This window comes from Piliocolobus tephrosceles, chromosome 10, assembly GCF_002776525.5.
Source record: "Piliocolobus tephrosceles isolate RC106 chromosome 10, ASM277652v3, whole genome shotgun sequence".
In the NCBI taxonomy this organism is placed as follows: domain Eukaryota; kingdom Metazoa; phylum Chordata; class Mammalia; order Primates; family Cercopithecidae; genus Piliocolobus; species Piliocolobus tephrosceles.
Genome location: NC_045443.1, coordinates 118,205,337 through 118,226,658, shown reverse-complemented (window position 1 = coordinate 118,226,658; position 21,322 = coordinate 118,205,337). Strand labels below are relative to the sequence as shown.

Here is a 21,322-nt window from a genome sequence, read left to right as displayed (position 1 = left end):
AGTCTTGAATCAGCTTTGGGTCTGTAGCTAGAGACAGATCATTTGTTTGGAGTAGGCTTAACTGGACAAGGTAAAGCTTTGGAGGCAAAATTCCTTGTGGGCTTCAAAAGAAATATAGCCAGGTCACTAAAGAGGGAAAAGGGAAAAAGAAATATGAATTAGGCCAGGTGAGGTGGCTCATGCCTGTAATCCCAGCACTTTGGGAGGCCGAGGTGGGCAGATCATGAGGTCAAGAGATTAAGACCATCCTGGCTAACATGGTGAAACCCTGTCTCTACTAAAAATACAAAAAATTAGCTGGGCGTGGTGGTGGGCACCTGTAGTCCCAGCTACTTGGGAGGCTGAGGCAGGAGAATGGCGTGAACCCGGGAGGTGGAGCTTGCAGTGAGCCTAGATCAAGCCACTGCACTCCAACCTGGGCGACAGAGAGACTCTGTCTCAAAAAAAGAAAAAATATGAATTAAACCGGGTGTGGTGGCTCATACCTGTAATCCCAACACCTTGGGAGGATCGCTTGAGCCCAAGATTCAAGACCAGCCTGGGCAACACAGGGAGACTCCAGCTCTACAAAAAATTCAAAAGTTAGCTGGGTGTGGTGCTATGTATTTGTGGTCCCAGTTACTTTGGAGGCTGAGGTGGTAGGATCACTTGAGCCCAGGAGGTCGAAGCTGCAGTGGGCTGTGATCACACCACTGCACTGCAGCCTGGGCAGCAGGAGACTTTGTCTCAAAAAAAAATGAAAGAAAAAAGATGGAATTGTGGGAACATTTTCGGTCTGTTTGTATAAATACAAACATAAAATTACCCCAATTGCAGTCTCGTTTATTCCACACTACCTCATCCTTTTTTGCAGACAGCAGGGAAAAAACTGGCACAATAGTCAAAATTGCTGGGCTTGGTGGCTCATGCCTATCTGTAATCACAGCACTTCGTGAGGCGGAGGTGGGCAGATTATCTGAGGTCTGGAGTTCGAGACTAGCTTGACTAATACAGTGAAACCCCATCTCTACTAAGAATACAAAATTAGCTGGGCATGGTGGCACATGCCTGTAATCCCAGCTACTTCAGAGGCTGAGGCAGGACAATCGCTTGAACCTGGGAGGCAGAGGTTGCAGTGAGCCGAGATCACGCCATTGCACTCCAGCCTGGGCAACAAGAGCGAAAAACCCCCTCCCCAAAAAAAAAAAAAAAAAAAAAGTCAAAATTTTGCACCTCTACCCTGAAACCCTTCCAGTCCCAAAGTAGCACAACTTTGCTAGGATTCTTAAAACCACACATTCTGAAGAAAAGTAAACTTCCAAATATGTTACTGACCTAATTCTACTCTTAAAATGGGAGTTTTCACCCATCAATTCCAATCTATCGCCCTCTTCTGTGTAGCAGTCGCCTGGCTGCTTAGAAATCCCAATGGCATCTTAGAGATCCATGGGAAAACACAGGGAAACTAGAAGTCAGGACCCTTCTTGCAGTTTCCCAAGACGGGTGTGGGTTGTTTCAGCCTGTCTTATTTCCTTTCCACCTACAAGTCTGCCATATTTGCTTTTCTAAGACTGCAGTCCTCTTAAAATTGATAGCAGGAAACCTTTGATGCTACTTGTCCCCAGCTTTAATTGGGTCTTTTCAGGAAAAGGCATCAATTCACACTTGTTCCTGACCACAGCAAAGCACAGCACAGCAGGCTGATAATGTAAATTCCTGCAAAGACTTTATTAGAAGAGCATTAAGACTGCTGCTCAGAAACATTTACTTTCCCCTAAGGCCACCTTCTTTCTAGGCAGGGGAAGGGGCTAGACAAGGGAATCCATTTCATTATCCCAACTTTGTTTTGAGCTTATTTCATTTTATAGCCATAGAAAGCTTCAAGTACTACCACACATCCATCACCACAACCTGAGGCCAAAGGCCCAGAACATTCTATAGCAATGTCTTAACAAATATCCTTAAATACTGATTTTCAAATTAGGACTAAGATTTAATTTAAATGTTTCTTTGTGATGCACAACAGCTGCAGCACGGGTGAGAATGTGACTAAAGAGTACTGAAATGCCCCACAGAACTTACTTCTGTAAGGATGGACTCATCCCCACCAACCTGGACATCTGATCAAGTGACAATCTTCAATGCTGTTATTTGAACAAATTGTAATTCACACACATACACATCTGCAACAGATTTATTTTTTAAAGGAATGGACTGAGAGAAAACAACATGGGCAGAAGTATGGAATAGAAAATAAATACAAATGTAGGCTATTCTGCTAATTGTTTTATAACCACAACAAATTAGTACAGAGAATGCCCTGTACAAAACACAACAAAGGTTCAAACATCGAGGTGTTCCCCTAGCAAGGCTGAAAATTTCAGTCTCTGGTATTTGGAATTTAGGCTGCAGTCCTTGTTTTTGGATGGATCACTGGGTGTGTGGCACAGTCCATGCTTTTAACCAGATTTGAACAGAAGAATGGCCACTTGGCCCAGGTAGAAGTAGATGAAGTGTTTGGTTTCATGTGTCACATAACTGCCGAAGTTCCTCCCCACGATGCAATGCCAGGTGGGATTGTACTTCTTGTCAAATTCCTGGGAAAGACAAAAGAAAAGAACTAGAATTTTAATTACCAGAGGTCAGTGTTTGCCTCCTGGATAAGCCAGAGCCTGTAGGGGCAGAAAGGAGGAACTTCAGCATCTGCAAATTCTTACAATGAAAGAATGTTCCCCAGCTCCAAGCCGCCTACATAGTGCATTAATACAAACATACTTGCAGTCTGAGCTAAGATGGGAATGGAGGCTGAGGAGGTCAAAGGACAAAAGGTCAGCCTTAAAGACAGGATGCTTTTTGTTATGGTAATTAAACCTTCATACCTTCTATAATATTCTTATTCATTGACAGACGGTGACATTAACAGGTGTGGTTTATCATGTTCTATGTAGAGAACCACCCTACTGTATTTGCCATGCCCCCAATTCCAAGAAAATGGTAAAAAATTAGCCCATCCCATTCCTCATCACAAAGATCTTAACTGCATCTCTGCAACACAAGACTTTTCCAAAAGGATAAAACTTCAAACAGCATTGTATACCAAATGATTGCGGATCAAAATTAAATTTACAGGGACACAATACTGAAGCACTCCACTGTTGCCGTAAAAAATGCTGTAAACAGAATCTGTCAACTGGCCAAGTTTTATCCTTAATATCCAAACAGCCGTCCTCGCCACATCTGTCCGGATGATGCTGATCTACTACCCTGTCCACTAGGTTAGCAAGTTGTAGGAACAACTCATCGCCATTTATCCCACCCAAAGAGGTACTGGGGAGTAGAATGCCTGTGGGGGGCACTGGGTGGCAACGGTAATCTTTCTCTACAAAATTCTTACAAGTATTTGTGGAGAGTCACACAAGATTTAGCTACTCTAACAGCACGCAGTGCGAAAACTTCTTTTAAAGCTATGAAGAGGAGTAACGCTCTTGCAAGCTAGACGCACGCACTGCTGCGTTTGTCAAAAAAGGCATTTATTTCTGTTCCATCTGAAGTCTTTCATCTTCCCATTCTCGACTGGAACCCTCCCACGGCTTAGGCTGCCAGCTTTCTTCCCTTCCAGCAAACACTGCTCGAGAAGTTGGCAGTCCTGCCGGCTTTCTAGACTGCCATTTGCCAAGCCCCCACCCCCGCCCCCCGCCCCGCCACCACCCCCCTTCCCTCCACCCCCCCCCGGAAGGCTGGCAAGATCTCCTCCCCGCCCGGCTGGAAACACCCACGCAGCTCCCCCCTCCGGAACACCCAGATGGATCCTCGGCGCAGGAACTACACAGAAGGGGGAACCGCTGCTCCCAGGGCTTAGATACCGTTGCTAGGGGGCGCCTTCCCCCCGCGGAGCTGGATAAATAAAAAAAAAAAAAAAAAAAAAAACTTCGGACGCCGGGAGTCTGGTCTTCTCCAGCGGAGTGCAAAATACATCTGCGTCCTTTCTGGAAGCTTCTACACCCGGAGCCGCCAGGGGTGTTCCCGGGACCTGTCAGGCGCCCTGGGAAAGCAGGATCGGGGGGAAGGAACTCCCTGCTCCCGGCTGCGCCTCGGCCCCCGCGCCCATCCTCACCTTCTTGATATGAGCCGCAATGTCCTTCTCTATGTTGTATTTCTCCAGCGCCTGAGTAGCGCACTCCACCGAGTCCTGTTGCATCTCTTCCGACATGTCCGCATTTTTGATCACGGCCTTTCGGTCACACATGGTTACCTAGTGGGCAAGGCCTGGGGTAAGGGTTTGAGTTGGGCCGCGCCCCCCAGGCACTAACTGCCCCCACCCCGGCCGGCGCCACAACGGGACGACGCCCCCCACCCCACTTCTCAGGAAGCGCGGGCTACGCGGTGGGCTAAGTCCAGAGTGGGACGAAATAAGGCAGCAAGGATACCCCCTGGCCCCCCGAGTTTCTCACCGTGGAGAAGGGGGCTGGCCGACTGCAACGGTCTCCTGGGGGAGGTGTTTGCACAGCTCAGGCCCTCGTAGAGCTGCCGTCGCTACCGAAGCCGTGGCGCATCTAAGCAGCCCCACGCCAGCCGCCGCCGCCTAGTGCTCAGGCCCCGCCCTGCTCCTGCCGGCCCCGCCCCCCGCCGCGCGACGCTATTGGCTTGACGCAGCCCACGGCATTCTTCCATTGGTCCAGGGACTCCATGGTTCCCTCAGGATCTTTCTCCTGCATTTTGTTGCAGACCACAATGCACCGCTCACGGCGTCGGTTGCCCCGGCAATGGGCCCCACGCGGCGAGGCCCTCACACACACACACACCCAGAAGGTGGAGCCCCGGCCCGGTTGAGAGGACCACCCAGCTGTCTGGAGAGGTAGGAAGGCAGCTTCTGCCTGGGCCAAGGGAAGTGATTCCAAATTCACGGAGGTTGTCCCAGGGTGTGTTCTCGAACAACAGTCTCTAGAAGTTGGTGGCCATCCCTGCCCCCACCCCGCCACCACGACATGTCGCAGGATCTCCGACCCCAGGTTAGCAGGATTATGACAGAAGTGGCCTCTCCCTTTACTGAAAAGGTATCTCTGAAGCAGGGCCGGCTTCGTGGGCAAACCAGCAGTGCAGTCTCACAGGAGGGGCCCTTACGTTTTCATTTTGCACTGGGCCCCATTTGTAGTGGTTCTGCTCTGAAATATTTAGGAGAGAGGGCATCCTCAGGATTGAGGGAGGGCTTTAAGGAGGGAGGGTGTTTCCTTACGAGGAAGGGATTATCCCCAAGAGTGGGGTCTCTGCCAAGCAATGCGGACATCTTTAAGGGGGTGGGGATGGGGATCCGGGTGGATTTGGGAGTGTTGAGCCCCGGGGTTTTTGTCCAGGGTGAGGCTTCTTGCTCAGGTGAGGCAGTCTTTTCTGTGTGGGAGAGATTCTTGGTTGGGATTTATCTCCGAGGAGGAGGTATCCTAATGGACGAAAAAGTGGCCCTTAGAGAGATGACGTCCCCTCTAGCTGAGGGAGGAGACACGAAGTGGTTAAAAAAGCAAGATCTTGGGGGAGTTGAGGGACAAGTCAGATCTGGATTTAAATCCCAGCACTGTCATTTACTAGCTATTTGAATGTTTTCGTTAAGTAAAGGAGGACTAAGTGTAAAAGGAAACCAGTTCATATGCTTGTTAGCAGTATAAAACATTTGAAGTTCTCTCAGCACAATGTGAGGTACATAGTAAATGATCAATGAATCTTATCAATAATTGTCAGTTTATAGAACTATCCCAAAGACCACAGCAAGGTTTTGAACAACCAGCTCTGAAATACCTATAATGTATTTTTGAACCTCCATAAATAAGTTATCAGGTTAATCATGTATCTGGAAGCCTCCTATTTACATTTCTACATTTTTCTTTTGACCACCTACTCTCTACTTAAAACAATTTGTGGCTGGGCATGGTAGCTCGCAACTGTAATCCCAGCACTTTGAGAAGCCGAGTGGAGGGGATCGCTTGAGCTCAGGAGTTGGAGACCAGCCTGGGCAATATGGCCAAACCCCATCTCAAAAAATAAAAATAAAACAATTTGAGCAGAGACACACAACTCCAGAAAGAAAAAGATGGGAATAGGCCAAGTGCAGTGGCTCATGCCTATAATCCCAGCACCTTGGGAGGCCGAGGTGGGTAGATCACCTGAGGTAAGGATTTCGAGACCAGCCTGACCAATATGGAGAAACCCCATCTCTACTAAAAATACAAAATTAGCCGGGCGTGGTGGTGCATGCCTGTAATCCCAGATACTCAGGAGGCTGAGGCAGGAGAATCACTTGAACCTGGGAGGCAGAGTCTGTAGTGAGCCGAGATTGTGCCATTGCACTCAGCCTGGGCAACAAGAGTGAAAGTCCGTCTCAAAAAAAAAAAAAAAAAAAAAAAAAAAGGAAAAACATGGGAATAATTAGAACCTCTTCAGGTTCAACATATGCATATCAATTAAATCAACAGCTTTTTCCAGTTCCATGTTTCTAATGGTGAGATTCAGGGTTTGAGAAGTTATAATATTCCTATATAGTACCTCTCTTGAGGAAGAAATAGGTTGACAAGTGAGGACCCTGGAAATGCAGATGACACTAAAGTAAAGCCACGGTGACTCCACTAAGTAGAAACCCCAGGGAAATTTCCTAAATCATCCTCATGATTTTTTTCCATGTCTACACTACCTCTATTATTATTTATTTAATTTTTACTATAATAATACTATCATTATAATAATGTAATTGTTCATCAATAATACCTTATATGGCCGGGCGTGGTGACTCACGCCTGTAATCCCAGCACTTTGGGAGGCCGAGGAGGGCAGATCACAAGGTCAGGAGATCAAGACCATCCTGGCTAACATGGTGAAATCCCGTCTCTACTAAAAATACAGAAAAAAATAAATAAATTAGCCGGGCGTGGTGGTGAGTGCCTGTAGTCCCAGCTAGTTGGGAGGCTAAGGCAGGAGAATGGCGTGAACCCAGAGGCTGAGCTTGCAGTGAGCCAAGATCGTGCCACTGCACTCCAATCTGGGAGACAAAGCGAGACTCTGTCTCAAAAAAAAAATAATAATAATAAAAAGTAATGCTTTATATAATATATTATTTAATAATTTTCTTTGAACTTCCTCTATTTTTTAAATAAGTATACTTTTTGTTTTATTTTATTTTTTTGAGATGGAGTCTCACTCTGTTGCCCAGACTGGAGTGCAATGGTGTGATCTGGGTTCAAGCGATTCTTCTGCCTTGGCCTCCTGAGTAGATGGGATACAGGTGCACACCACCATGCCCAGCTAATTTTTCTATTTTTGTAGAGACAGGGTGTTTCCATGTTGGCCAGGCTGGTCTCGAACTCCTGAGCTCAAGTGATCCGCCTGCCTTGGCCTCCCTAAGTTTTGGGATTACAGGCGTGAGCTACCACACCCGGCCTAATAAGTATGCTTTTAAAAGACAAATTCATATCATTACCGTAAATGGAAAGCCAGTCTCACTGGCCATAAATAGAAGGTAACTATAAAATATAAATATTAGAGTATAAAACATTTATTTTTGCATTGTTAAACTGATCTCGGACACTATAAGTGATATGTGTCCTACACTTGAAAAATGCTATCCTTGAGGAGGGTTCTTAAATGGGGTCCATGGCCAGATTGCAAAGGTTTCCCACGCCCTCTGGAATTGTGCACAAAAATGTATGTAGTGCTTACAGGCATTTTTCCAAAGAGAGGATCCTTAGCTTCCATCAGACTCACAAAGGGATTCAGAACCTAAGGAGGATTAAAAACAAAAAAAGAAAAACTGTTCTACAATAACCCAAACTCCTAGAATAAATGTGAGATTCCTTCACTAGGTCCCCCTGAAGTGGCCCATAGGGGGTTCTATAGCATCACACATTTTGGCAACTTAACTATATTTATTCCTGCCTGATAAACTTACTTAAAAATCCTTCTACACCTGAAAACCTGCATTTTTCATTCTTGCCACAGGAAATTATAACTAGGAGTTGTTAACGTTTCTGAGAGCACAGGCTTTGAAATCAACCTAAGCTATGAGCTCCTTCAAGTTAGTTAACCTCTCCAAGATACAGGTTCCTGGTTGTTATTTTTTTATTTTTTGAGACAGAGTCTTGCTGTGTTGCTCAGGCTGGAGTATAGTGGCATGATCTCCACTCACTGCAAGCTCCGCCTCCCAGGTTCACAGCATTCTCCTGCCTCGGCCTCCCGAGTAGCTGGGACTACAGGTGCCTGCCACCACGCCCGGCTAATTTTTTTTTGAGACAGAGTCTTGCTCTGTCGCCCAGGCTGGAGTGCAGTGGCTGGATCTCAGCTCACTGCAAGCTCTGCCTCCCGGATTCACGCCATTCTCCTGCCTCAGCCTCCCGAGTAGCTGGGACTACAGGCGCCCACCACCTCGCCCAGCTAGTTTTTTGTATTTTTTTAGTAGAGATGGGGTTTCACTGTGTTAGCCAGGATGGTCTCAATCTCCTGACCTCGTGATCCGCCCGTCTCGGCCTCCCAAAGTGCTGGGATTACAGGCTTGAGCCACCGCGCCCGGCAATTTTTTATATTTTCAGTAGAGACGGGGTTTCACCCTGTTAGCCAGGATGGTCTCAATCTCCTGACCTGGTGATCTGCCCACCTCAGTCTCCCAAAGTGCTGGGATTACAGGCATGAGCCACCGCACCCAACCCTGATTGTTATTTTTTATTTTTGAGACAGACTTTTGCTCTGTCACCCAGGCTGAAGTGCAGTAGTGCGATCTCAGCTCACTGCAACCTCCCCCTCCCGAGTTCAATCGATTCTTTTGCCTCAGCCTCCCGAGTTGCTGGGATTACATGCGTTAGTCACTACACCTGGCTAATTTTTGTATTTTTAGTAGAGACAGGGTTTCACCATGTTGGCCAGACTGGTCTCGAACTCCAGACTTCAGGTGATCCACCTACCTCGTAGGTTCCTGATTTTTTTTTTTTTTTTGAGACGGAGTTTCGCTCTGTCGCCCGGACTGGAGTCCAGTGACCGGATCTCAGCTCACTGCAAGCTCCGTCTCCCGGGTTCCTGCCATTCTCCTGCCTCAGCCTCCGGAGTAGCTGGGACTACAGGCGCCCGCCACCTCGCCCAGCTAGTTTTTTTTTGTATTTTTAGTAGAGACGGGGTTTCACCGTGTTAGCCAGGATGGTCTCGATCTCCTGACCTCGTGATCCGCCCGTCTCGGCCTCCCAAAGTGCTGGGATTACAGGCTTGAGCCACCGCGCCCGGCCCGGTTCCTGATTTTTAAATGGAGATCACATCTTCGTTATAGGTTGGTGGCAGGGATTATATTAAATAATGCATCTAGAGACCTAGCCATGGTATAATAAATGGTAGCTACTGCCACTATGTATTGAGACCTTACCATGTGCCAGACATTTTAGACACATTATCTCATTGGCTTCTCATAACAGTTCTACAAGGTAAGAACTGTTTGTCTCTTTATTACACAGATGAAGAAAATGAGGTTCAAAGAGATGAAGTCCCTTACCTAAAGTCACAGTGATAGAAAGTGACAGAGCTGGGATTTGAATCCTGATCTGACTCCACAGTCCCACATGGTAGGTGGAACCTCTGAGCTACACCTAAACAAAGGGAGCTGATGCCTCAGAACAGAGTGATGTCCCTGGAGACACTAAGCATCCTCGGTGCCTGGTGAGAGCTCCCTAAATATATGTGGGTGGGTGGGTGGGTGGATGGATGGATGGATGGGTGGATGGATGGATGGAAGAAAGCATGGATAGTTCAGACTACTTCAGCCTTGATTCCTCAGCAACAAACACCTCAAACTTGACCCTACATTGGTCCTTGGCTGTCGTGATCTTCCTTGGACAGAATCACCTTTCAACTCCGGTCATCAGACTTTCCCAGGGCCCTCAGAAAGCCCTTCAGAGTTGTTACTCACAGGCAGGCTGAGGGATTCTTTGGGGGTCTGCAGCTCTCCTCACCTCATCTACAAGTAGGACCATGGCCTGTGCCTCACTACTGCCCCAGGATCACTCTGTTCCCAGCCCAGTCCAGCAATCACTTGTCTAGCTTTCTGGGACCTGAGTACTTTCTTGAACCATGAGTCCTGTGACCACTCTAGCAGCTCTAACCCTCCCTTACCTGAAAGGAGGTGTGAAGTGACCTTGCAGGCCCCAGAGTGGATTGAAGACCCCGTCCAGAAAGGAGGCACCATGTGGGAGAGAATGTAAGGCCTAGGTCTGAATCCAGAAGCTTCCACCCCATGGAGAAGGGCTGGCACCAGGCGGGGGCTGGCAGGGGAGCTGAGCTTTGGAGCCAAGGACTGTACTGCAGTGCAGGGAGAGTGAGGCCAGAAAGGCTGAGACAACTCAGGGAAGGAAAACCTCCCTTCTGGCTAATAGCCAAGCATCGCCTGCGTAGACCGACACTCTACTGTCCACAGGAGCAGCAGACGAAGACACATTCAGAGAGGACTAACAGGCCCCCTCAGCTCCCAGTCACAGGGCAGAGCAACCCAGAACAGACGTTAAAGGAACAGACTTTGAGGCCAGGCAGCCTTGGGTGTTCATCTGTCCCTACTAAGCCATGTGACATTAGGCAAGTGAGTCCACCTCTCTGAGCCTCAGGTTCCTCATCTGTAAAATGGGGATTATAAGAGTCCTTGTTTCTCAGGGACAATGTGAGGATTAAGTGAGATGGTACACATGAGAATTTAGTGCACTACTGGGCATGTGGCAAACATCAGTGATGCTGGTTACCATTTATCATTAGTGTTCCTGTAGACCAGGACTTCTCAACCTTAGCACTATTCACCTTTTGGGCCAGAAAGTTTTTTTGTTGTGGGGAGCTGTCCTATGCATTTGAGGATGTTTAACAGCACCCCTGGCCTCTACCTACTAGATGCCAGTCACACCACACCCCCAGTTTCAACAACCAAAAATGTCTGCAGATGGTGCCGAATGTCTTCTGGAGGGTGGAATCACTCCCCAGCCGTTGAAAACCACCATCCTAAACAATCTGGACTGAGTTTGAATGTCACAGATCCCAAGCTCACAGCTCCATGTAAAGGCCACAAGGCAGGCAGGCCTACTTACAGATGAAGGAACGGAAAGAGCAACAATTACAGATCGAGCTGGCTAGCTCCCATGTACACTAAGAGGCAGGATCTGTAGTCTGCTCTAGGAGCTAACAAGGCCTCTGTGACTCAGTAGGTGACCTCAGTGTCACTCTTTAATTATATGCAAAGTGGTCTTGAGTTAACTTTTAATTATTCTAGGGCTCTAAACAAGAAAATAGGTAGTTGGTATCTGATTTCTGGCATCTAGATTCTGATTCACTGACTGGGAGAAAATCTGACTCTCCAAAACTCTTTCAGAGTTCATTTAGCCCTTCATTTATGACTCTGGGGAGATTTCTGAGCAAGAACTGTCAGGGCCTGAGTCAGGCCCCTGTTCCAGGTGCTGGAGATGCACAAGAGAACAAAACAGGGAAAGTTCCTTCTTCATGGAACTTATAGCAGGAGAATAAAGATAAAATCAAGCAAAAATATTTATCCCTGATAAGGGCAGTGGATAAAAATAAAGTAGAATAGGCCAGGCACGGTGGCTCACACCTGTAATCCTAGGTCTTTGGGAGGCCAAGGTGGGCAGACTGGCTGAGCTCAGGAGTTCGAGACCAGCCTGGGCAACACGGTGAAATCCCATCTCTACTAAAATACAAAAAGTTAGCTGAGTGTGGCAGCATGCACCTGTCGTCCAGCTACGCAGGAGACTGAGGCAGGAGAATTGCTTGAACCTGGGAGGCGGAGGTTTCCGTGAGCTGAGATTGTGCCACTGCACTCCAGCCCAGGCGACAGAGTAAGACTCCACCTCAAAAACAATCAAATAAAATAAGTAGAATAAGAGAACCAAGCGTCGCTGGGGGAGGGGTCTTGTTTTAAAGAGTTTTCTGGGAAGACTTCTCTGAGGAGGCACCATTTGAGCCAAGACTTGATGAGCTGGCTCCTGCGTGAGGACGGAGTGTGGGGAAGCTGATGGGAGCAGTGAGAGAGGTGGGAGCAATTAGAGGCTATTGCAGCGATCCAGGTAAGAAGGAATGCTGGCTTGGACAAGGAGGTGGGAGCAGAGATGGAGCAGAGATGGCCAGATTCCAGATGTATTCTGAAGGTAGAGCTGACAGATTTGCTGAGGAATTGGATGCAGAATAGGAGGGAACCAGAGGCAGTCAAGGATGACTCCAGACTTGTGAGCTGAACAATGAGAAGAATAGATTGAGATGGGGAAGTCTGGCAGAGGAAACAAAAAGTTCTGTTTTGGCCATGTTAAGTCTGAGATGCCTACTAGATATTCCAAGTGGAGATGTCAAATATGCAGTTGGATATATGAGTTCTGGGAAGAGGGCCAGCCTTGAGCTATAATTTGGAGAGTCATCAGCTTATAGGTGACATTTAAAGCCACGGGACTGGATGAGATCACCACTGAGAGCGGAGTATGTGTAGATGGAAGTAATGCCTATTCAGCTAGCAATATTCTCTGAGCTTTTACTATGGGCCAGGCCCAGAGCTAGGTGCTAGGTACAGAGATGGACTTCCCTTGGCACCTGCCCCAGAGAAGCTCTATTGCTTACTTAATTTTCCTGCCTAAGTGCTTTGGCCATGTAGAGGATGAGCCTTGAGTTCCTACCCTGCCTCTTAGTCACTTAGTCTTTTTTTTTTTTTTGAGACAGTGTTTTTTTGTTGTTGTTGTTGTTATTGTTTTTTTTTGAGACGGAGTCTTGCTCTGCCGCCCAGGCTGGAGTGCAGTGGCCGGATCTCAGCTCACTGCAAGCTCCGCCTCCCGGGTTTACGCCATTCTCCTGTCTCAGCCTCCCGAGTAGCTGGGACTACAGGCTCCCGCCTCGTCGCCTGGCTAGTTTTTTGTATTTTTTTTTAGTAGAGATGGGGTTTCACCATATTTGCCAGGATGGTCTCGATCTCCTGACCTCGTGATCTGCCCGTCTCGGCCTCCCAAAGTGCTGGGATTACAGACTTGAGCCACCGCGCCCGGCCAAGACAGTGTTTCATTCTTGTTGCCTAGGCTGGAGTGCAATGACATGATCTTGGCTCACCACAACCTCCGCCTCCTGGGTTCAAGCGATTCTCCTGCCTCAGCCTCCTGAGTAGGTGGGATTACAGGCATGCACCACCATACCGGGCTAATTTTTTGTATTTTTAGTAGAGATGGGGTTTCTCCATGTTGGTCAGGCTGGTCTTGAACTCCCAACCTCAGATGATCCACCTGCCTTGGCCCCCCAAAGTGCTGGGATTGCAGGCATGAGCCACCGCACCTTGCCTCATTTTTTCAACAGACATTTGTTGAGCACCTGCTTGATACAAGGCCCCCATCTAGGCACAAGGGACATGAAAGGAAGCAAGTCAGACACAGTTCCTATCCTCTTGGAGTTTACATTTTATGTGTGGAGATAGACATTGAACAGGATGCACATAGGATCACAGGATGTGACAAATGCAGTGGAGGAGAAAGATAGGCTGGTGTGAGAGCTGTTAATGGGGGCTCTGCTCTAGCCTGGGAGTCAAGGAAGGCTTTTCCAGGAGTCACATTAGAGAAACAATCTATCCAAGCAGGGAACTAGGCTGGGGGAAGTGCAGGGAGCTTTTTAGGTGGAAAGAACAGCATGTTCAAAGGCCTAAAGCTGGAAGGAGGCTGACTTGGCTCCAGAGAAGCTGTTGGGGGAGTGTGGGAGAGACAAGGCAGGGAGTAGGGGTGGGGAGCAGCCAGACCTTTGCAGTCTTATAAGCCTGGTTAAGACACGTGGACTGTATTCTGCGGTCACCAGTGGCTCTGTTGAGGCGGGAAATTAAAAAAAAAAAATTAAAAAGAAAGAGAAATAAGTTTTCCTGTATTAGGCTGACTTGTACCAGAGGCAGCGATAGGCACAACCCAGACCCAGGAAAATTCTTGATAATATTATCTAATGTGCTCTGGAGACTTTCCCAGCACTCCCTCACCATAGGGAGAAGAAAAGCAAATTTTCCTTTGTTTTATGGAATGAGTTTATAGATTCCTGTTCTCTGTGACTAGTGACTTCAAGTATTGTTTTATCTAAGCAGTGGAGTGAAGGTCATGAGCCTCTGAGCTGGCCTGAGTTACAGCCACCTGGGCGCCATAGTGAAGGTTATGGGATAAGCCTGTGCCTAGGCAAACCTAGATAACGGACATCTGGGTTGCTTGGCAATGGTCATGTGCAATCCTGAGTTTGTCCTGCCTCTGTATCCCTGCTTTCACGCCACTGTAAGCTTGCTTCAAGCTAGCCCACCCCCTTTTGTGAAGTGTATATAAAAGTCAAGTGCTGTCTTTCTTTCAGGCCCAATCTTTTGGACGTTGAGTCAGTTGGGCCTGAGTGCACTCAATAAATGATTCTGTTTTAGATTGAGACCATCCTGGCTAACATGGTGAAACCCCATCTCTACTAAAAATACAAAAACAAAATTAGCCGGGCGTGGTGGCGGGTGCCTGTAATCCCAGCACTTTGGGAGTCTGAGGCGGACAGATCACGAGGTCAAGAGATCAAGACCATCCTGGCTAACATGGTGAAACCCTGTCTCTACTAAAAATACAAAAAAAAATTTAGCCAGGCTTGGTGGCGGGCGCCTGTAGTCCCAGCTACTCAGGAGGCTGAGGCAAGAGAATGGTGTGAACCCAGGAGGCGGAGCTTGCAGTGAGCTGAGATCACGCCACTGCACTCCAGCCTGGGCGACAGAGCAAGACTCCGTCTCAAAAAAAAAAAGGATTCTCCTGTTTTAACCTGAGGTTTCTCTCTCGTCCTCCTGAATCCCACAACACTGAAAGGTAGTGGGTAGGGACTCATATGATCAGACGGCCACTGAGGAGGGCAGGTTAGTGGGGCAGCCAAGACACCAGTGAGGAAGTTATTGATTGTTGTGTCTTTGCTTCAAGCTCTTGGTTTCTCCATTTTAAACATCTGTTTGCACGCCAGGTGCAATGGCTCATGCCTATAATCCCAGTGCTTTGGGAGGCTAAGGTAGGAGGATGGCTTACCCAGGAGATGGAGACCAGCCTGGGCAATATAGCAAGACCCCATCTCTACAAAAAAATAAAATAAAAAATTAGCTAGTATAGTGGGGTTTGCCTGTAGTTCCAGCTACTCAGGAGACTAAGGTGGGAGGATGGCTTGAGCAAGAGTTCAAGGCTGCAGTGAGATATGATTGCACCACTGCACTCCAGCCTGGGCAACAGAGCGAGACCCTGTCTCAAAAACAAAAACAGAAACATCTGTTTGCAAAGCCCTGGGTCTCTCAGGGGACAGAAAGGGGAATGCAAAGAAGTTGTTTTTCTCTCAGTAAGAGCAGAACCCTTGGTACCCCCAAACTTATCATCTGAGGATCACAAAGTCAGAGCTTAAAGCTGTACATAAAAATCTGTTTCTTCTGGGAGCCACTTCCCCCAAGAAGCTCCAAAAGTATTCTTTCATTAGCAGGGTGCCAAGTGGTTTTGGCCAGAGCCTCTGTGACTCTTCTCTGTGACCATTTACCATTTCAGCTCATATAAATCAACCTGCCTGAATGTATGGGTCCTTTACTGCAAAGCTATAAAGTAAAATAATGTAATTAGTGCAGCCAGCTGCAGCTGTCCTCAAACTCAGTGTCACGGCCAGTACACATGGGAAATGTTTACAGGAGTTTTAATCAATTTTCTTTCCTGACACCCATTTTGTATTAAAAATTACAAAAATAGGCCGGGCGCGGTGGCTCAAGCCTGTAATCCCAGCACTTTGGGAGGCCGAGACGGGCGGATCACGAAGTCAGGAGATCGAGACCATCCTGGCTAACACGGTGAAACCCCGTCTCTACTAAAAATACAAAAAAACTAGCCGGGCGAGGTGGCAGGCGCCTGTAGTCCCAGCTACTCGGGAGGCTGAGGCAGGAGAATGGTGTAAACCCGGGAGGCGGAGCTTGCAGTGAGCTGAGATCCGGCCACTGCACTCCAGCCTGGGCGACAGAGCGAGACTCCGTCTCAAAAAAAAAAAAAAAAAATTACAAAAATAATAAATGCACATGGTAGAAGATACAGAAGAACACAAGGAATAAATTTTACATGTTAACTGTACAGAGATAACCATTGTCAATATCTTGTCTTAAATACATCTAGTCTACACATAAATACATATTCATATCATATACTACCCATCACACTGTATGTGTGTGTGTGTGTGTGTGTATATATATATATATATATATTTTTTTTTTTTTTTGAGACAGGGTCTTGCTCTATCAAATAGGCTGAGTTTGAAACTACAGCCTCAAACTCCCAGGCTCAAGGGATCTGACTGCCCCTCCCTCCTAAGTAGCTGGGATCACAGGTGCACACAACCACACCTGGCTAATTTTTTTGATTTTTAATAGAGATGAGATATCACTATGTTGCCCAGGCTTATCTCGAACTCCTGGGTTCAAGCAATCCTCCCACCTTGGCCTCCGAAAGTGCTGCTATTGTAGGCATGAGCCACTGAACCTCGCCAGTGTATCATTTTTGTTACCTGCTTTTTGTAATCTCAGCACTTTGGGAGGCCGAGGCAGGTGGATCACGAGGTCAGGAGTTCAAGACCAGCCTGGCCAAGATGTTAAAACCCTGTCTCTACTAAAAATACAAAAATTGGCCAGGCGTGGTGGTGGGCGCCTGTAATCTCAGCTACTTGGGAGGGTGAGGCAGAGAATTGCTTGAACCCAGGAGGCGGAGGTTGCTGTGAGCCGAGATTGTGCCACTGCACTCCAGTCTGGGTGACGGAGCAAGACTCCATCTCAAAAAACAAAACAAAACAAAAAAACAAAAAACAAAACCTTCTACAACATTACTATTTACTTATGTATTTTTAAAGATGGGGTCCCACTCTGTCACCCGGGCTGGAGTACAATGGTACAATCCTAGCTATCCTAGCTCACTGCAGCTTCAAACTCCTGGGCTCAAGCAGTCGTCCTGCCTTGGCCTCCCAAAGTGCTGGGATTACAAGCGTGAGCTACTTCACCCAGCCCAATTTTAATAGCTTCTTTTTTTTTTTTTTTTTGAGACGGAGTCTCGCTCTGTCGCCCAGGCTGGAGTGCAGTGGCCTGATCTCAGCTCACTACAAGCTCCGCCTCCTGGGTTCACGCCATTCTCCTGCCTCAGCACCCCGAGTAGCTGGGACCACAAGCGCCCGCCACCTCGCCAGGCTAGTTTTTTTTTTTTGTATTTTTTAGTAGAGACGGGGTTTCACCGTGTTAGCCACAATGGTCTTGATCTCCTGACCTCGTGATCCCCCCGTCTCGGCCTCCCAAAGTGCTGGGATTACAGGCTTGAGCCACCGCGCCCGGCCTAATAGCTTCTTAATAGTCCATGCGGCCAGGGGTGGTGGCTCATGCCTGTACTCCCAGAACTTTGGGAGGCCGAGGTGGTTGGATCACTTGCAGTCAGAAGTTTGAGACCAGTCTGGCCAATATGGTGAAATCCCATGTGTACTAAAAATATAAAAAATTAGCCAGGCATAGTGGTGTGTGCCTGTAGTCCCAGCTACTTGGGAGGCTGAGGCAGGAGAATTGCTTGAACCCAGGAAGCGAAGCAGAGGTTGCAGTGAGCCAAGATTGCGCTATTGCACTCCAGCCTGGGTGTCACAGTGAGACTCCCCTCAAAAAAAAAAAAAAAAAAATCTTTTTAATTCTACTTTCAGAAGTAATAGATACTCATTGTATAAAAGTGAAACACTGTAGAAATTTAGAATCTGAAACAGAAAGTTCCTTTGTAAGATTTGTAATCTTACAACTCAACGATAATGTTAAAATTTGATTTTTTTCCCTGCATATAACAGGCTTTTTTCGTTTTTACCAAAATGGGATGATTCTGAGTTCCCTGTCATGATATATAAATCTACTTTATTCCTTTCATAAACTTCCATACGTTTCCACCACCTGTCCCCACCCGCCCACCCACATCTGTATACACACATTCTGCCTCCCTTGCCATTACCCTGCGTGAACTGTTCATGCTCCTATCTAAGGCCATCTCCCTGGCGCTGGGTCCATCTCCTCTCATTCCTGTGATTGTCTCTTCTCCCTCTCCTGCATCATTGGTTTCCCCTGTCTTCTGGATTATTCCCACCAGCATGCAAACATGCTGTCATATTCTTTTAAAAATGCTTCCCTTGCCTACACATTCTCCTGTAGCTACCACCCCATCTCGGCTCTCCTCCAAGAGTTGTCTGTACTCCCTGTCCCCGATTCCTCGCCTCCCATTCTCTCTTTAATCCACTGCACCAAGACAGCTCAAATGTGGTGGTCACCGGTGACCACCATGCTGCTAAACACAGTGGCCAATTCTCAGTGCCCTTCATGGCCATACTTGTCACAGTTGCTCTCTTCCTCTGGATCCTCCCCTGGCTTCCAGGACCCCACACTCTCTCAGCTGTCCTCCCATCTCACTGGCTGTGCCACCTCAGGCTCCTTTGTTTGTTTCCCCTTTTCTTCCTGATATCTGAAGGAAGGAGTGACCCAGGTCTTCTCTATTGGGCTACTTCTCTATTTAAACTCTCTCCCTTGGGAGTCTCCATTTTCATGGCTTTAAATTTCATGGCTCACTACTCTCAAATTTGTATTTTCACCCCAAACTTTGCCCCTGAATGCCCATCCTATATCTCCAAGTCCTATTTAAAATAGCTCTAGGATGTATAACAGGCATCTGTCTCAAACCTAACACATCCACAACAGACCTGCTTTACTCCCAAACCTGCCTGCTTATCCTGAATGATTCCTCATCACTGTAAATAGCCACTGCATTCTTCTCAGGAGAGAGATCTAGACGTTTTCCTTGACTTGTGTATATTTCTCACACCTCATATCTAATCCATCAACAAATTCTTTTTTTTTTTTTTTTGAGGCAGAGTCTCGCTCTGTCGCCCGGACTGGAGTGCAGTGGCAGGATCTCAGCTCACTGCAAGCTCCGACTCCCGGGTTTACGCCATTCGCCTGCCTCAGCCTCCCGAGTAGCTGGGACTACAGGCTCCCGCCACCTCGCCCAGCTAGTTTTTTGTATTTTTTAGTAGAGATGGGGTTTCACCGTGTTAGCCAGGATGGTCTCGATCTCCTGACCTCGTGATCCACCCGTCTCGGCCTCCCAAAGTGCTGGGATTACAGGCTTGAGCCACCGCGCCCGGCCTCATCAACAAATTCTTTAAGCTCAATCTTGAAAATATATCTCACCACCTTCGCTCTTCTGACCATTGTTTTTTGAAACAGAGCTTTGCTCTGTCATCCAGGCTGGAGTACAGTGGCACAATCTCAGCTCACTGCAGCCTCCATCTCCCAAGTTCAAGCAATTCTCCTGCCTCAACCTTCCTTGTAGCTGGGGTTACAGGCGTGCACCACCATACCCAGCTAATTTTTGTATTTTTAGTAGAGACAGGATTTTGCCATGTTGACCAGGCTGTTCTCGAACTCCTACCTCAAGTGATCCACCTGCCTTGGACTCCCAAAGCATTGGGATTACAGGCGTGAGCCACTGCGCCTGGCCACTCTTCTGATTTTAGTCCAAGCTATTGTCATTTTCCATATAGACAATTACAGTAGCATCCAGTGGGTCTTTCTGTGCTCACCTTTGCTGTGCCACAGACTATTCTTCTCCAAGTGACCACAGTGAGCATTTTAAAAGTCCAGTCAAGGCCAGGTGCGGTGGCTCACACCTGTAATCCCAGGAATTTGGGAGGCCGTGGTGGGTGGATCACCAGAGGCCAGGAGTTCGAGACCAGCCTGGCCAACATAGTGAAACCCCATCTCTACTGAAAATACAAAAAACATTAGCCAAGCGTGGTGCAGGCACCTATAATCCCAGCTACCCAGGAGGCTGAGTCATGAGAATCGCTTGAACCCAGGAGGTGGAAGTTCCAGTCAGCCGATATGGTGCCACTGCATTCCAGCCTGTGCAACAGAGCGAGACTGTCTCAAAACAAAACAAAAAAACAAGGAATAATGTGACTCTTCTCTATTCAAAACTTTTGAATTGGTTCCCAATTCAGGTCCTAAAAAGATTATCCTTTCTCCATTGAATTTTGTTTGCAACTCTGTCAAAAATCAGGCTGGGAGACGTGGCTTATGGTAATCTCAGCAGTTTGGGAGGCCGAGGCAGGTAGATTGCTTGAGCCCAGGAATTCAAGACCTGCATGGGCAACATAGGGAAACCTCATCTCTACAAAAAATTTAAGCATTAGCCAGGCATGGTGGTGTGCACCTGTGGTTCCAGCTACTGTGGTCCTAGCTACTTGGGAGGCTGAGGCAGGTGAATCACTTGAGCCTGGGAGGTTGAGGCTGCAGGGAGCCATGATCACACACTGTACTCCAGCCTGGACAACAAAGCAAGACCCCATCTCCAAAAAAAAAAAAAATGAATTGACTATTTTTGTGCATATATCATGTATTGCTGGGCTCTCTGCTGTCTATTCTTTTTTTTTTTTTTCTTTAAGAGATGAGGTCTTGCTCTGTTTTCCAGGCTGGATCCTGGGCTTAAGGGATCCTGCTGCCTCAGCCCCTTGAGTAGCTGGGACCACAGGCATGAGCCACCATACCTGGCTAAATTTTTATTTTTTTGTAGAGATAGAGGTCTCGCCATCTTGCCCAGGCTGGTCTCAAACTCGTGGACTCAAGCAGTCCTCCTGCCTCGGCTTCCCAAAGTGCTGGGATTACAGGTGTGAGCCACCGTGTCCAGCCTGGGCTGTCTATTCTGTCCCATTGCTCTATGTGTTTATCTTTTTGCTGATCCCACCCTACTTTGAATACTGTAACTTTTATAATGAGTCTTGAAGTCGGGTAATGTGAGTATGTGAGTCCTCTATTTTTTTTCAGAATTGTTTTGGCTAATCTAATACCTTTGCCTTTCTCTGTAAAAAATTTGTTTTGGCGAGGCCGGGCACGGTGGCTCATGCCTGTAATCCCAGCACTTTGGGAGGCCGAGGCGGGCGGATCACAAGGTCAGGAGATTGAGACCATCCTGGCTAACATGGTGAAACCCCATCTCCACTAAAAATACAAAAAATTAGCCAGGCATGGTGGCGGGCGCCTGTAGTCCCAGCTACTAAGGAAGCTGAGGCAGGAGAATGGTGTGAACCTGGGAGGTGGAGCTTGCAGTGAGCCAAGATTGCGCCACTGCACTCCAGCCTGGGCGACAGAGCGAGAGTCCATCTCAAAAAAAACAATTATTTTGGCGTAACTAGTACCTTTGCCTTTCTATGTTGCCCAGGCTGGAGTGCATTGGCTACTCACAGGCATGATCGTGGTGTATTATAGCCTCAAACTCCTGGCCTCCAGTGATCTTCCTGTCTCAGC

The 21,322-nt window shown here is 47.6% G+C and overlaps 1 protein-coding gene across 2 annotated transcripts; it reads right to left on the bottom strand.

Annotated features, from left to right (window-relative positions):
- Positions 1-2,155: 2,155 nt before the first annotated feature.
- Positions 2,156-4,583, bottom strand: DYNLL1 (dynein light chain LC8-type 1). 2 transcript variants are annotated; one of them, XM_023204714.3, is made up of 3 exons: positions 4,431-4,583; positions 4,094-4,231; positions 2,156-2,576 (listed from the first exon to the last, which is right to left on the bottom strand). In XM_023204714.3, exons 2-3 carry the CDS (start codon positions 4,223-4,225, stop codon positions 2,439-2,441), a joined length of 270 nt encoding a protein of 89 aa, XP_023060482.1. In that variant the 5' UTR covers positions 4,226-4,231; positions 4,431-4,583; the 3' UTR covers positions 2,156-2,438. The 2 variants fall into 2 exon arrangements, with proteins under 2 accessions (XP_023060482.1, XP_023060492.1); XM_023204724.2 differs by having other exon boundaries at positions 4,094-4,245; positions 4,431-4,574.
- Positions 4,584-21,322: the final 16,739 nt, after the last annotated feature.